The 15,936-nt window shown below is 38.6% G+C and overlaps 1 protein-coding gene across 3 annotated transcripts in view; it reads left to right on the top strand.

The window, feature by feature from the left end:
- The window catches only part of CD109 (CD109 molecule), a gene marked incomplete at its 5' end in the record, with an annotated part of 117,048 nt that extends 105,897 nt beyond the window's left edge, over window positions 1-11,151 (top strand). For all 3 annotated transcript variants that reach the window (XM_079716527.1, XM_079716526.1, XM_079716525.1), the window contains 4 exons: window positions 2,266-2,408; window positions 6,669-6,816; window positions 8,537-8,639; window positions 10,679-11,151. In XM_079716527.1, coding sequence (XP_079572653.1) covers window positions 2,266-2,408; window positions 6,669-6,816; window positions 8,537-8,639; window positions 10,679-10,854 — 570 coding nt within the window. In that variant the 3' untranslated portion in view covers window positions 10,855-11,151. The remainder of the gene's footprint in view (window positions 1-2,265; window positions 2,409-6,668; window positions 6,817-8,536; window positions 8,640-10,678) is intronic.
- Window positions 11,152-15,936: the final 4,785 nt, after the last annotated feature.

The following is a 15,936-nucleotide window of genomic DNA, read 5'->3' as shown; positions in this document are numbered from 1 at the left end:
GTTAGAAAAAACAAACCAAACAAACCCTGAAAGATTTACTGAGAAAGTTTAAAAAAGGGCTATTATAGAGAAAAAGTACTTTTTCAAAAACCAGTACAGCTATTCTAGTTGAGAGAACAGATGTGCTTTCTAAGGCACAATGTGAAGGGCACATGGTCAGGTATAATTTGGAAACTTAGAAATAAGATGAAGATTATTTTGTATGATACTCAAAACACCGTAAATGTTTTTTAAAATCAAGGAAAAATCACAGTTAAAAAGAACAGTATTCAATGAAAAGGTTAGAAAGAGAAAAGAGTGAATAATTTGTATTTTTTTTTAATAAAGTCTTTGTTGAATTTGTTACAATATTGCTTCTATTTTATGTTTTGGTTTTTTAACCATAAGGCATGTGGGATCTTAACTCGCCAACCAGGGATCAAACCTGCACCCCCTGCATTGGAAGGCAAAGCCTTAACTACTGGACCGCCAGGGAAGTCCCTTTGTATTGGTCTTTACTAACAAAGACCATGTGAAAATTCTCACTCTCAAGCTGTCTTTTCATGTGAAGAGTAAATCTAAAAGTAAATACATAAGATATTTTAGATACGATTAAAAAATTTTATGTACTTAAACCACCAAATTGGTTGGAACTCATTCTTGATAAACCAAATGGAGATAAATTACTGAAGTCAGATGATTTTTATTTGAGATTTGAAGGACACAGCAGTAAATATGGTACCTAGTGGTCAGAATGTTCACCAGTCTTATGTTGCATCAACATGCAGAAAATGAAACGTAGGGACCAATAGGTACTTCTTGTAATGGAGGAAAAATTGCAAAAAAGCTGGTCACCCAGAAATAGGTATTGACATTTCCTTTAGTTGATATTTTTGTAAGTGCTCTGGAAAAAGGAGGGCAAGGAAAACTCTCAGGTTTGCAGTAAATGGTAAAAAGCAAAGCTGTTGGAAATAAACTGCAAGATTTCTTGACGTTCTCTGAGTGAGCAGTTGAGCTCTATTGTGGACCAAATATAAATGCTAACACCTAGTTATAGATGAATATTAATTATGACCCAGGGGACAAATCTAGTAGTCGTGTTTGTTCTGTGATGAGATTGGTCTCTAAAGGGAAATGCGTGCCATGGGAAAGGGAGTAATGAAAATCACGGAGACTATCTCTCCAATTGATGGAACCATTCTTCAACTGCTTCAAGAACACTCTACACTTTTAATTGTAGTTTAAGAAAAAGTTGGAGAATGTCCAGACTGAGATATTCCAGAATGATCAAGGGGAGGAAGGATTATATGATGTAGGTGTGGCAGAATAAAAAGTTGGAACTCTTAGGTTTGAAAGATGATTTGAAAGATGAAGGCTTAGAGAGAGGATTTTTTTTTAAGTATGTAAATCCACAGTGGATACTACACGTTTAGGTCGGAGGGGCATGTGTGTGTGTGTGTGTGTGTGTGTGTGTGTGTGAGATTTAAGTATTAGCAAAAGAAAATACAATATTACATAGTAATAGTAAGGTTTATGAACCTTAGTATCAAAAAAAGCGGAAGGGGTGAAGAATTTAAATAGATCCCGATTCAGCTTGACATGAGGCAGGCCTAGGAAATTTAGAGGACATTCCCAAGCTTCTGATCTTAGGGTCCCTTTGAGGAAAACACTGGTCCTCACGCCTCCTCAGGGTCCCCGCAGCGCCATTCACGTTGGTGGTGGGCACAGAGTATATGCTGAAAAAGACCCAGTTGACTGGAAATCCATCATTTATTTCATCCTCTTTGAAAAACATTGTGTGATCGAAAAAGAAGCCTTAGCAGTTGAATAGGTTTTTGTCCCACCAAGGCTCTTGGGTGAAAACCTTTTGATTTATCTTACTGATAGTTCCAGTTTGTGAAAAATAACTCCAGTTGGGCAGCAGAGCTTAGAAATTAGTGGAGGCTTTCAGGAAACTTGGCAATAGTTTAACTTTTTCCCTCAAGGGAGTGTTTTACATTATTTGAAAAAAAAATACACATGAATATTGTCCACGATGGTCTCTGATACTTGGAATATTACCTAACAATTTTCTCAATTTTAAACATCATTGTTTATAAACTTTTATAATTATTTTTGTTAATGATACTTCATTAGCTAGTAAAACTAATTTTTTTTTTAGGTTGAAGATTACCAATCTAGTTGGGTTTATCCCAAAGAGAATCATTACCTAATATTTAGGATACATAATGAAGGCAATTTATTGCTAGTAACTTATTATTTATGCTTATTTGTTATTTATTACAGCTTAATGTTATTTATAATGTGAAAGATTCCAGATCTTCCATAATCCGAAGATCTATCCAAGATCAAGAAGCCTTTGATTTAGACATTGCTGTAAAAGAGGATAAAGATGATATCAATCACTTGAATTTGAATGTGTGCACAAGGTTGGTATCTAAGTCCCTCCTTTTTCTCCTTCTCCTTAAAAGAATAGATTTGAAGATTTAATTAAATATCTATGGTTGTTTATATATTTAATTATATTCAATATATCTCTGTATAGTTATTGAACTATATCAATATAAGGAGTTACATTTAACAAAGATTTCAGTTATGCATTACACTTCAGATTACAAACTAGAAATACTGCTAATTGTATTTGAGCATTTCTCAACATGCCCAAATTATTTACAAGTTTTCCTTGTATTTATAACAAGTTTGAATATAAAAGTTTAATAAAACTCAGGTTTAATTTATAAAAACTTTAATGAATCATGTTTAATACTCCAAAATTGATTATTTCTTTTTGTTGGTCATTTTTCTGTTAAGTAATTATTCCAGGTTTATATTTAACCTTTAGTTTTGTGCACTTAACTCAAAACTTCATAAGAGTGTGCAAGTTCAATGAAGAGCATAGTATTTTTTTAGACACAGTGAAAATATTCCAGTTTAGAAGATCCTTGCATTGGATAATTAGGCACTTAACAGCTTCTGGGAGTACTTAATAAGGTGACTATTAAATGTGCTCTGTGTCCAGAGCATCTGAGGATCTTGTTAAGTCATAAGAAAAAGGTATCCATTTCAAGACTACTGACTTCATAGATTCAGGGTCTTTGAAGCCGCCTTCAGCTTTCTTGCTTATTCTAATGCACACATAAGTTTGAGAGCAAGTCCTTCAGAAAGTTCGTTAATCAAGAGACTAAAATTTCTTCCTTGTCAATCTCCCCTCTTAGCTCTGCATGATTTGGTGTTCAGCTGGGTGTTACTGCAAGATGCAATGATATTGAGAAGCTTCTGCCTGCCCTTTTTAAATATCCCATAGCGTCTGGTTGACCTTGGGCTGTTGTTGGGCTGGAGGTAACTGATGCGGCCCTGAGCTGCCACATCCTCTCAAGGTCATCTGTAGGTGTTTCTCCAGATGGTCAACCTTCTTAGCCATTGCCTGAACCCAGTCTCCTCCATTACTGCTACCATCCCTACTATCTTGGGCCTTCTTGTTCCTTTTGTTTTTTTGAAAGTATTTTTTAAAATATTATTTATTTATTTATTTTGGCCATGCCGGGTCTTAATTGCAGCATGCGGACTTCTTGGTTGCAGCGTGTGAACTTCTTAGTTGCGGCATGCGGACTCTTAGTCGTGGCATGCATGTGGGATCTAGTTCCCTGACCAGGGATTGAACCTGGGCCCCCTGCATTGGGAGTGTGTGGAGTCTTACCCGCTGGACCACCAGGGAAGTCCCAGGGCCTTCCTGTTCCTGATTTTGGTATAAATTGTCAATGTGTTTGCCCCTTTCCTTACCTGTTAGGGCATTTTGAACCAGCAGCTTGGGGATATCAAAATCTCTGCAGTAGCTTCCTTTTCAGCTGAGAAGAAAGTAGGACTCCCATTTTACTTTACTAAGATTACAACTGGGCTCTGTTCCAGAAAAACAACATCAAGTTATTATTATTTAAACAACAACTACCTACATTTATCACAAACTTACATGCCAGGCATTGTATCAATGACTTACACACGTGTCTCATTTAATCCTTAGAATTACTCTATAAAGTAAGTGCTATTATTATCCCTGCTTTTCTCATTTACTCCTTCCATCATTCATTTGCTCAGGAAATATTGGTTTAGTCTCCATTATGTGCCAGGCACAGTGTCAGGATTTGGAATATAATGGTTAGTCAAAAAGACACAGCCTTGTCTTCACAGAACTTACTATTTGGAAGAGGAGACAGAAATTAATAAAAATAAATCCTGAAAACAATGTTACCGAACTGAGGTCTGGCTGCTTGCCGCTCGAAAGTCAATAACTGAGAGGCAGTTGTTGGTAGAAAGGAAAGATGCTTTAATCAGAAAAGCCGGCAATCTGGGGAGAAGGTGAACTCATGTCCTGAGATCAACTCTGAAGATTCAGTCCAGCTGTGACAGTTTTTTTTTTTTTTTTTTTTTTGCGGTACGCGGGCCTCTCACTGTTGTGGCCTCTCCCGTTGCGGAGCACAGGCTCCGGACGCACAGGCTCAGCAGCCATGGCTCACGGGCCTAGCCACTCCGCGGCATGTGGGATCTTCCCGGACTGGGGCACGAACCCGTGTCTCCTGCATCGGCAGGCAGACTCTCAACCACTGCGCCACCAGGGAAGCCCGAGCTGTGAGTTTTTAAAGGGAAAAAAGGGAGTAATCTCAGTTAATCATTGAGATGGGGGGTCAGAGCCATTGCCATTCCCCCCGCCCCTGTTTGCAGGCTTGTGGTCTTCTTGTGATTTTTCTTTAGATGTCATCTTGTTCACACAGTTTGTGCATAAGATTCCTAAAGGGGAAGCTGGGGAAGAGATCTGGTCATCTGTTAATTACTTATTCTTCATTTCTACTTTTTTGATCTACAGAAAGAACCAACAGGTTAGGCAAGGTATTGTGTGATCAAAAGATTTGAAAAGTGTGCTTGGGCTGGAGATGAATAGAGCACGGGGGTGCCTGGTTTAGGTTAGTTACAGTATAGCTTTGCTAATGTGACAGGACAAGGGGTTTCCTCATGAGGGTGGTTTCCTGCAAAGAGCTGCTTATAGCAAGTTTAAAATTCTACTTTTGAAAAGGGCAAAGAAGAATAGCCTTATGGAGCAATGAGAAGGATTTTACCTCTTAGGGAGGTCAGGTAAAGACACAGAGGAGGAACATGAGGTGAAACTGAGGTTCAGACCATAATGGGGTTTCACTGTTTATAGGGGCTCCTGTAAAGATGCAGGATTCCAAATCTTAATCCAGCATCAGGAAATCAGACAGGCAATAGACTTTGCTAGGTAGAGGATATCTATATCTTTTTCTTTCTTTCTTTTTTTGGAGGACCTGGAGAAGGGAAGTGTTTTTGTTTGTTTGTTTGTTTGTTTGTTTTTTGTTTTTTTGCGATACGCGGGCCTCTCACTGTAGTGGCCTCTCCCGTAGCGGAGCACAGGCTCCGGACGCGTAGGCTCAGCGGCCGTGGCTCACGGGCCCAGCCGCTCCACGGCATGTGGGATCCTCCCAGACCGGGGCACGAACCCGCGCCCCCTGCATCAGCAGGCGGACCCTCAACCACTGCGCCACCAGGGAAGCCCGGGAAGTGTTTTAATGTCAGGGTTGGGGGCTTTATAAAAAGGATTTAGATGTTGCTACTAGTTTTCTGAGAAAAATCTGCTATGAAATACAAAATACATTTTAAATGAATTCTTTCAGTGGCACTTTATAAAAAGAATAGCTGGTGTTTCAGGCACTTTATTCTCATCAGTAGGGTCCAAGCCCTTACTCACCTCAGAAAAGGTTTCTCTGTGGCATGGTAATTTAACAAATTCTGCCCCTGGCTGGTGGAAAGACCAGGTCAACCAAAGCACTTCTGATGATGCACTGAAGTCATCGTATCTAAGCAGGTTGGCTGTTTTTCTCATCTCTAAAACCCTCTAGCTTTAATGCCCATATTGGTTTTCAATAGCATCTCTTCTGGCTGAGTGCCTCACCAGCAGATGGTTTCAGCTGCCTGGGATCACCGAGCCCACTGCAGTCAGCACTTATACTGTGTGGCTTTTCAATCACGTTTGGCAGGCATCAGTTTGCTGCTTTAAAAAGCAAAATTTTCTACACGCAAGTGTAATAAAGCTTTCCGAGGCTTGTCATTCTCCCAAGGTGGCTAAAGAAAGCACAAAATGTGCTCCAAGTATGTGGGAGAAGAAAGGGAAGGACCTTGCCTACTGGTCTTTTTTTTTCTAAAACCAGATGAAGAAAAGGTTGTGGATGACTTGGCCACTGTCTCCTGCTAAGTGGTCAAGTGGTGCCTCTTTTTCGGTTCCTAGCTTTGTGTTGGAGAGCTTAGTGCCATCAACTTTTGGGAAAATGAAAAATGCAATGTCGTTTGGTATCAGCCACTAGAAAACAGATTTGCCCACCGAAGGGGCAAAGTTTGCCTTCCTTAAACCCAGGGGCCCAAGTCTGCTGCATTGCAGGCATTTCATGCTGACTGACAAATGGACCCGTTGTTCTATTCCTCATGTGGTTGAAAGTTATAAGAATTTCAGACCTGTAAGGAAAGGATTACCTTTTTACAGTTTTCTGTAGTAATTTTTTATTTCAATGAAACAGTAAATATTTGGAATAATACTTGGCAGTTTTAATATTTATATGAAGATAGTTTGCCAACAGCTTTAGGTTTTTCCTAAAGGGTTCTCTTCTATCCTCTCCTCTTTGATTTAGGTTTCTGGGCCCAGCTAGAAGTGGCATGGCCCTTATGGAAATTAACCTCCTCAGTGGTTTTACCGTGTCCTCAGATGCCATTTCCCTGAGTGAGACCGTGAAAAAAGTAGAACACGACCATGGAAAACTCAACCTCTACTTAGACTCTGTAAGTAGTAAAACCTAAGTTTCACATTGGTAACCACTGATAAAGCCACTATTTATTGTGTTCAGAATTACCTTTACTTTAAATGTTTTCTTTATGTCATTATTTTGGCTTTTTGTGTCCCTGAGCAACTTTCACATGGCAACTATCTGTTGTCCTCACTAAAAAGACATTATTGTAAAATTAGTTTAAGGAGAATTACTATTAATGGTGAACCTGCTGAAAGTCTTGATAACAAAATTATTATTTCATACCAGATGTTCAACATATAGAAATTGCTGTGATATAATTTCCAAAATGCAGTCCAGATGTCAACTGGAAAACTCCTTTGCTTCAGGGAATTGCTAAACGTATTTGTTTAAATGCTGCTGATGAAAAAAAAATGCTGACGATGAAAGCTTTAATTGCATGTTTTAAAATGCTTTCATAAAAAAAGGCTTTTAATATATCCCAAAAGGGTTAATATTCCTGCATTGAAAAGTTAGGTGCTTAAATCATAGAATATTCTCAGAGGTTTGGTCTTTACACAAAATTATTATATAATTTTCATGTACTCTTCCCATTACTGTATGAAAGCTACTGATCCAAGAATAAGGTGCATAAAATATGTGAGAGAAAGGTTAGTGTGGAATTTAAGACTCTACTTGTTATGTCTCAAAACTTCTGGCATGTAAATTTATCCTTCTGACATCTATATGAAATTCATATGTGGAATCAAAATTGAGTTCTAAGTGTTCTTAGGATTTCATGTTACGTGGGGGGAATATGTATGTTTCTTATTCAAGTTTTGCCAAGCGTGAATCAATTATATTGCTTCCGCAGTGAATCTACTTTTAAAAACCTAGTTCCTTAATGTTCTCTTTGTTTTAAGACTTCAAAAACCACTTTGGTTAAAAAGCTGTTAAAACGAATTCAAAGTTTCTAGATTCTTTTGCTGTTCAGTGATTTTCATATATTAAATACTGCTTGATAGCCATGGGCCTAATTTGGGGTTTGAAAAATACATTTAAGGTTTTTTAAAATAATGTAATTAGGTTTGGAGTTTGTCCTGTATCTGTGATGTTCTTGTTCATGGTTATTTTAATTTGAGTGTCCATTACATTTTGACTGAATAATTTGTCTTTTCACTTACTGCTAATTGGTATGTAATGGAATGTTTAAAGGAATTTATCAATTTCAGATTCCTTAACCAGTATTAGTTGCCAAATTGGCATTAAGTGTCCTTCCTGGAGGCAAGGAGGCTGGCCTTTTCTGCCCATATCAGTCAGTTATTGGTTGTGGGCCACACCCCCCACTCTGAGGTTTCTTCACTTACTGGATGAGGTGACTCCCGTGAGCTGAGGGTGATTCTCCAGAGAAGGGGGTGGGTGTGAGTCAGTAGCAGCAACCAGGATGGGGTGCAAAGCTGAGATGGGGGATTTTGGTGAAGCACCAGGGCCAGGGGCATGCACTTCTGGGCTCCTGCTTACTTAACCACTCTAATTCTCAGTATCCATTTCAGTAAAATGGAAGTAAGCACAATACCGATCATGCAAGGACTGTTTTACAAGATAAATGATGTAATTTCTATAAAGTGCTTACCCCAGTACCGGGTGTGTAGAAATGCTCCCTAAATGTCCATTTCTATAGCTGTTTGATAAAAGGATAAGAGAAAGAAATGTCTTTTACTTTCTCTTGAACACATAATTTGCCACACCTTTAAAAGTCTTTTGTATTTTTCAAGGTAAATGAAACCCAGTTTTGTGTTGATATTCCTTCTGTGAGAAACTTTAGAGTGTCAAATACACAAGATGCTTCAGTGTCCATAATGGATTACTATGAACCAAGTAAGTGCGTCCTGGGGTTCGTGATACTTTGGGAGTTACGCCAGGCATTCATTCATTCCTTCACTCATTCATTCCTTCATTCAGAGTGGTCGTCTGCTGGATTGGCTTTGTGGGGGGCGGGTGTTGTTTGGGGTAGTGAAAGAGGTGGTGGAGCAGAAGGTGAGTTTTTTACATTTAAACGAAGACAATTGATAATTTACAAAAAAGTAATCACATGATAGCATTTAGCATATATTAAAAAGTGATGTTTTTGCTCATAATGTTTTAGGTTTTTAACTCCCAGCTACAAACTTTATAAAGAAAAAGTGACACAGAGAGTCCATTTATGTTCAATTTCCAAGGTTCTGCTCCTATTCCAAGCACCCACTCTATCAGGTTCTGGTTTTAAAACGGGGTTTCTTCAGGAGAGAACATGAACAGCGTCCGCAGTGGACGAGCCTCAGTTGGGTTTAGCTGTTTCTTCACTGAGGGAGTCTTGTTTTGCTAAAATTCATTTATTGTAACAGATTTTTTTTTATCATTTAAAGAAAACTATAGTCTGTTTGGAAAATAACTTGAGCTTCTTTGACTTGACTGGTAATTTTTTACTTTATAAAATGTTTGAAATTTAGGATGTGAAAGTAGAGATCTAGTCTGGAGATCATCTAAGTTGATCAGGACGAATCTCTGTTCAATCACAGAGTGACTTTTTGTCGGTGTGTGATCTTCAGGCTAATGTTTCTACTTGTCATCACATTCATCCTGAATAAGCACTCCTGGGGCTCAGAATCATTAGAACACATGAGAATCATGAACATTTTCATGTCCTAGGTAGTTGTAGATAATTACATTTTAAAGTACGAGGAACCTGTCCTCGTGGTTGGGAGTGTTTGGTGGAGTATTCATGCAAGACAACCAGCTCTCTCTCCTTCTAAGTCAACAAGCCAGTTCCTCTCATCTTTTGCCTCCTGTTGGAGTTCACCCCCAGTTCTTGTGGGACATTTTGGGGACACACTGATGCAGCACTTTTTTTCTGGTAGAAGGATAAGATCCACTGTGGAGACTCAGTGACAGTACCTAGTTATCCAACTTCGTTACATGATTGTTGAAACATTCTCCAACTGATGTTTCTTAGGTGTATGGAGAACATTTTAAACATTTGAAAAGCAAAAAAGATTCAGTCTCTGAGATTTTTTTGTGGAAAACAACTTATGTATGAGGGGGTGCATTTAAAATGAAAACATGGGAAAGATCAGAATAAACCAACCAACCCACTTTGAAGAACCCTAGAGTTAGAAAACGTACTTAAAATATTAAAAAGGTCAATGAAAAATTGTGAAGAAATTTGAAAATAGAAATTGTATTTTTTACAAATTTTTGTAAAAAAATACAATTGTATTTTTTACAAATTTTTTACAATTTTTAAAAATTGTAAAAATAAAAATCATTTATGCTTTATAGTAAGGTTACTGTAGTGCTATTGGTGCTTTATATAGTTTTTAAAAAAATATTAGCTTGTACTATAAAATTTACCCAAGTTGAATAGTTTTAGAGACTATGTGCTTAACGTTTTAAAACACTGAAACAAGGCATCACACAGGTAGTGTTCTCTTCATACTTTTGCATTTTTAAATGAAGTCCATGGTAAATATTTCTCTTCAGTAGTTCCAATGAGTAGAGCCTTACTTGAATGCATAGAAAATGTCACCCCAAAATAAACTCTCAAGGAGGTTAAAACATCCTCAATTTACAGTCTTTCCTGTTCCAGGAAAAGTTTCAGGTTGCGGTTGAACTGCTGCATGCAGCTGTGGTCTCTTTTCTCTCTTTTAATGCTGGCCAGCTGCTGGAGGTACAGAAACTGGACTCAAAGCATTGTTTCTCTCTTGGACTTGGTAGTTTGGGCCCCTCTTGAGTATTTCAGTTGTTTCTTGTAAAGAAAAATAAAATTATGTGAAGAACGGAAAACTCAGAAAAGTGTATTGAAATGCTCTTAAGTTTTGGCAAAGTAAATGTTTCTAAACAAAGGAGGCATGTAAACCGACATCTGCTTCTTTGAACAGGGCGGCAAGCAGTGAGAAGCTACAACTCCAGAGCACAGCTGTCCTCCTGTGACCTCTGTGGGGACGCACACACCTGCGGCCCCTGTGACGGCAAGGCCTCGGCCTCCCTTCCTCACCCTAACGCTTCCCTCCTTGTCTGCTTCACGCTTCTGTTCTCTTTGCAGTGTTGGCTGTGATTTATTTTTTTAAAGACTCCGCGTAACACTTTCATTTCCAGAAGTCACATGTGATTCTCTTGTTTTCATAAGCAAATATCGCCTCTATTTTGAAAATCAATGTGTTTCTTTTTATGGGATGGGATGGGGGTGTACAACTGGTCCTTGTGTGTGTAGCTGCATAGAATTCTTCCCCTGACTTCTGTGTGGAACAAAAAATCAGAATCTTTGCTGCTGTATTCTTTTATTTCCCCCTCTTAAAATCTTTTAGGATCCTTTTGGAGGTGTTATTTTCTCCAGAATAAATGTGTTATTTTAGATGATTCTTTTCATTTTCTAGAGGAAATGAGCCTGGGTTCTTAAGCACTGTTATACATCAGTGTCTGCTTTAGTATTAACGATGCATTTCCTGGGAACTGGGAAGAAACAAACCCGTGGGAGGAGCATGTTCTGCATCCACCCTAACCCTCCACCTACACCACCCATCCCAGTGGTCTCAGTACATCCTTCTTAATCAGATATAACTTCCTTCTTTAGGATGGAGGTGGTGATTTTTTTTCTTTTAAAGGGAAATGGTGTTGTTCCACTCCAGATGTAGTCACATACCCCAGCCCTTACTCTTCCTCTGTTTTCCCTCTGGAGAGAAGCAGAGAGAGACCGGCTTCGCTGTGCTGCCGGCGGCTCAGAGGTTGAGGTTGCTGGGAAATGCCCAGAGGGGCCCCGGGTGCCCTCCTCTGCGTCCTCAGCCCCGCATGTGGGCTCTGTTCAGGCTGGGGGTCAGAGGGCATTGCAACACGTGCCTCACGTGACTTGGACCAGAAGATCCTAGACCAGGAGGCACATGTGAGTCATGGGGGATGCTAAGCCAGGGGCACAACAAAATCCTATATGAGATGTAGCAGACTGGACCTCCCCATGGTCTGGGAAAGAAGCTGGGGTTTGACGGGGATCAGAGAGATGTGAAGTACTGTACAGTGTTGGCCAGCGTCCTGTGGAACCTTCTAGATTCAGGTGTCTGAGTGTCAGACCACCAGCTGTCCAGTGACATCTAACGCTTGCTCTGAATCTTATAGAAGATTCTTGAATTTTGAGCACCTGTGTCATGGGTTACCCTGTATTTGGAAGGATAATATTCATTTATCTTGGTGAAATTTTAAGGAAAGATTCCTTTCTTCCCCCTTCCCTGTTTTTCCTCTTTTCTCACCTTTGTTTCATCCTGCCTTTCCTTCCCTTCTTCCTTTCTTCTTTTCATCTGAAATACATTGAAATATTTTAGATATATCCAAAAAATTTAAAGATCTTTTACTAAATCTAAAAATTGGTTTAAGTTCACTCCTGAACTCGGCATTTCTCTCAAGGGGATGTAGAAACGTAATCGTCATGTGCTCCAAAGAAGCTGCATTGCAGTATTTTCAACGGTTTAAAAATAAATCCAAAAATAAAATATGCAAATAATATATTTTATTTTATTTTATTTTATTTTTTTTTTGCGGTATGCGGGCTTCTCACTGCTGTGGCCTCTCCCGTTGTGGAGCACAGGCTCCGGATGCGCAGGCCCAGCGGCCATGGCTCACGGGCCCAGCCGCTCCGCGGCATGTGGGATCCTCCCAGACCGGGGCACGAACCCGCGTCCCCTGCATCGGCAGGCGGACTCGCAACCACTGCGCCACCAGGGAAGCCCTAAATAATATATTTTAAAGTAAATTTTAAAAAGAATGTTTTTATTTTAGTAAACTTAAATTACAGTGGAGTGGATGTTCATGGAATGCTTATGGATATTTTGGACACAAAGGTAGGAATTACTAACATTCAGGTTTTTAAAGCTTGAAACCTAAATGTAGAAAATAGATCCTCAGAGGTTGGTCTATGGAGAGAGAGCAGTTAAATATCAAACACATAATTTTCTTGTATTTACTTTCAAGTGGGGAAAAGTTTTTCGTTGTGTTACACCTTTGAAACAATCTGATCTGAAAAAGGCACTTGGGTTTGGGCTTTCCTGTGCGGGGTTTCGGCTTTTATATGCTTAGGACTTGTTTGGAGATGAAAGTATCTTAGAACGAAGTTGGAGGAGCGTGTTGGCAAAGGATACCCCCTCGCTGCCCAGAGAGCCTCAGGCTAACCGTAAATAGTTTATATTCTGTAGCTTATATTCTGTTCATACCGGACTTCTAGTGTAGTATTTTAGGAAACACCAGAATGGAAAGCCATTGGAAGACAGTTTGTAGCTTTTTAAAATCATGTTTGTAGCTTTTTTAAACCATATTTCCTCATTTAAAAACTAGAACTCTAATAGTTTTTGTGAATTATTTCAGATTTTCAGATTAAAAATTCACCTTGTAACTCATATTGTAATGCATCTCTTTTTCTTATAAACGTATTAAAAGTGAGGAGGAGGAGGGGATTGAGGAAGAAGAGGAGAAGAAGGAAGGGGGAGAGAGTCAGCGCAGCTGGAGGTGCGTGGGGCATCGGGGACGCGGGCGTCTTCCTCTGTCACGCCTCTCAGAGCGCTGGCTCTGCGGCAGCAGTGCGCTTGGATTAAAAGGGACCAAAAAGCCACAGGCATCAGGGAGAAAGGAGGACACATAGTAATAATAATTGACGGTATTGACTCTTCTTTTCTTCACATGCTACGAGTAATAATACTAAAAATCTCTTTTTACCTTTAAGTTTGCTGATGTTGAAACTTTTCCTTTAGAATGCCATCAATTTCATTTTCTGTTATGAACTAATTTAAAGTCCCCACTTCTTTTCCACTGAGTGGGAACCTCATTAAGACACCAGCATGTGTGACTTCCAGTTTTGACTGGCCAATGATTCCAGACACGGAACTTTGGGAATAACTAGTAGCCACATAATTCAAGGACAGAACAATGCTGTTATATGTGGTTTCACCATCTTATTGCCTTCAGTTATAATTCTAAAAAAGAAGTTAAAGCCTATTGAAATACGCTGGGTCAATGAAATGCTTCCTTTTATTGTGTGGTCCCCTTACACTTTATGTTTTTAAAAATATTCTAACAATAACATCTTTGGCTTAGTATTTTGGTTATATTATAATCTGTGGAGGATTGTGTTAATATAACAGTTTGTTACTTATATATGCAATGCTGTATTCCACACGTGGGAATTTTCAGAATTGTACATAGCGTAATTCTCCCTGCTCCCATTTTTTTTGAGTCTGGGTGTAATTACTTTTTAAAAAAGTTGTATTTAACTGTAATTTCTTTTTATGTTAAATTTAGTTATAAATATTCTGGCAATATACAATTCAATTATTTTGATATAATTCAATTTGATATCATTCAACATTTCTGGCTGTCCTATGACATTGTAAGAAATTGGAGCTATGATGTTTCTTTGTCATTCTTTAAAGGAGCCATTTTATTAGCCTTCCAGCATGTAATCTGGATTTCTTTTGAACAGCCTCACTTTTTCTAATTTGCTTGATTGAAGTTTAATACTGTTTTCTATAAAAATATGTTGTAAATACCTCCTTGACAAGGTTCCTTAACATAAGGACAGTACTGAATTTGGTGTTCTTCAAGTGGCTCCCATGGGTCCAGGTGCCATTACATCTTCTTGGCCGCATCATTTACTTGCACTTTTAAAATTTGAGACACAGTAAGTGGACTCAGTCTTGGATAAGCCTCAGAACTTCATGCACTCTCAGTAGAGGCTTCTGTTAGACAGAAGAATATTCTGATTTTTTTTTCAAATTCCAGTAAAGCATAGCACCTCTAAGAACTTAAAAATTTCCTATCATCTATTCAAATGATATTCGTATTAATGTTAAATATCCTAAGTTGCATTGGGAGTAATTTGAGGTGCAATTTTTTTTAATCACTGCTTTGAATAGAGAACTGTTATACTACTTTCTTTAGGAACTAAACAGTAAATATACATTTTTAATTAAGTATATATCGGTTGTGAGTAGGCTTGTTTCAAAACTATTTCTAGCCATTGAGTTGTGTTTTCATGTGCCTCATCAAAAGTGCCACATTGCATCATTCACTAAAATGTTGCCGTTTCATTTCAGTGGTTGTAATACAGGAAAACAGATATTTCCTAGATGATTTCTGAGTTTCGCACTTCACAGGGCACTTACACATTGGTATGTGTGTGTCTTTGTAATAGGGATGATATTGATATATATGTTACTACATACTTAAGAATAATTCTGTCCATGTTGTCACGAGGCCACGGTTTACCACTCTTCTGCCAGGGTATTGAATCAGTGGTAGACGATAGTTCCATGTTCCATTTATAGATCATTAAGATTTGTCTTTGATAGATTTAATAGAATGTGGCTCTATTCTGGTCCTTCAAGCCTTTATGTATTGGACTTCTACTAAGGTGCAGTTGATACAGTAGAGTTGATTTTTTTTGTACACAGGAAGCTTTATAAGATTTTATTCATAAATCTTGTATTTTGAGAAGCTGTTTTGCATATAAGAAGGATACTGTTGAAATAAAACATCATTTTCCCAGAAACTAAAGCTTTGTATATTGAACCAGGGTGATTCTGAATGTTTAAATTTTAAACGTTAGAGTGTTGTTGTTAATTGTACTTCATGATCTATTCAATAGGAAATCATGGTTTATCAATAAAAATGAAAATTTCCATCTATTACTACCAGTGTTGTTTTTATTTTAGCCTAAATCACATCTGTAGCGCATCTCCTTTACCTAAACCTATTTAATGGTGAGGCATGGGATGTCTGAGGGTAGGTTTGAGGAGGGATTATTGTGTTAAAGAGTTTGACATGAGTGAGAGGAGAGAAGCTTGACCACCAGCCACTGCCTCATTTTTTTTTTTTTAAAGGGCTTCAAATGCTTGGCTTTTTAAAATTTTATTTATTTATTTATTTATTTATTTATTTATTTATTTTTGGCTGTTTTGGGTCTTCATTTCTGTGCGAGGGCTTTCTCTAGTTGTGACAAGCGGGGGCCACTCTTCATTGCGGTGTGTGGGCCTCTCACTATCGTGGCCTCTCTTGTTGCGGAGCACAGGCTCCAGATGCATGGCTCAGTAGTTGTGGCTCATGGGCCTAGTTGCTCCATGGCATGTGGGATCTTCCCGGACCAGGGCACGAACCCGTGTCC

This window comes from Hyperoodon ampullatus (genome assembly GCF_949752795.1).
Source record: "Hyperoodon ampullatus genome assembly, chromosome: 12".
NCBI classification, from domain to species: Eukaryota; Metazoa; Chordata; class Mammalia; order Artiodactyla; family Ziphiidae; genus Hyperoodon; species Hyperoodon ampullatus.
The sequence above is the reverse complement of the archived record's forward strand: the minus strand, read 5'-3'. Positions and strand labels throughout refer to the sequence as shown.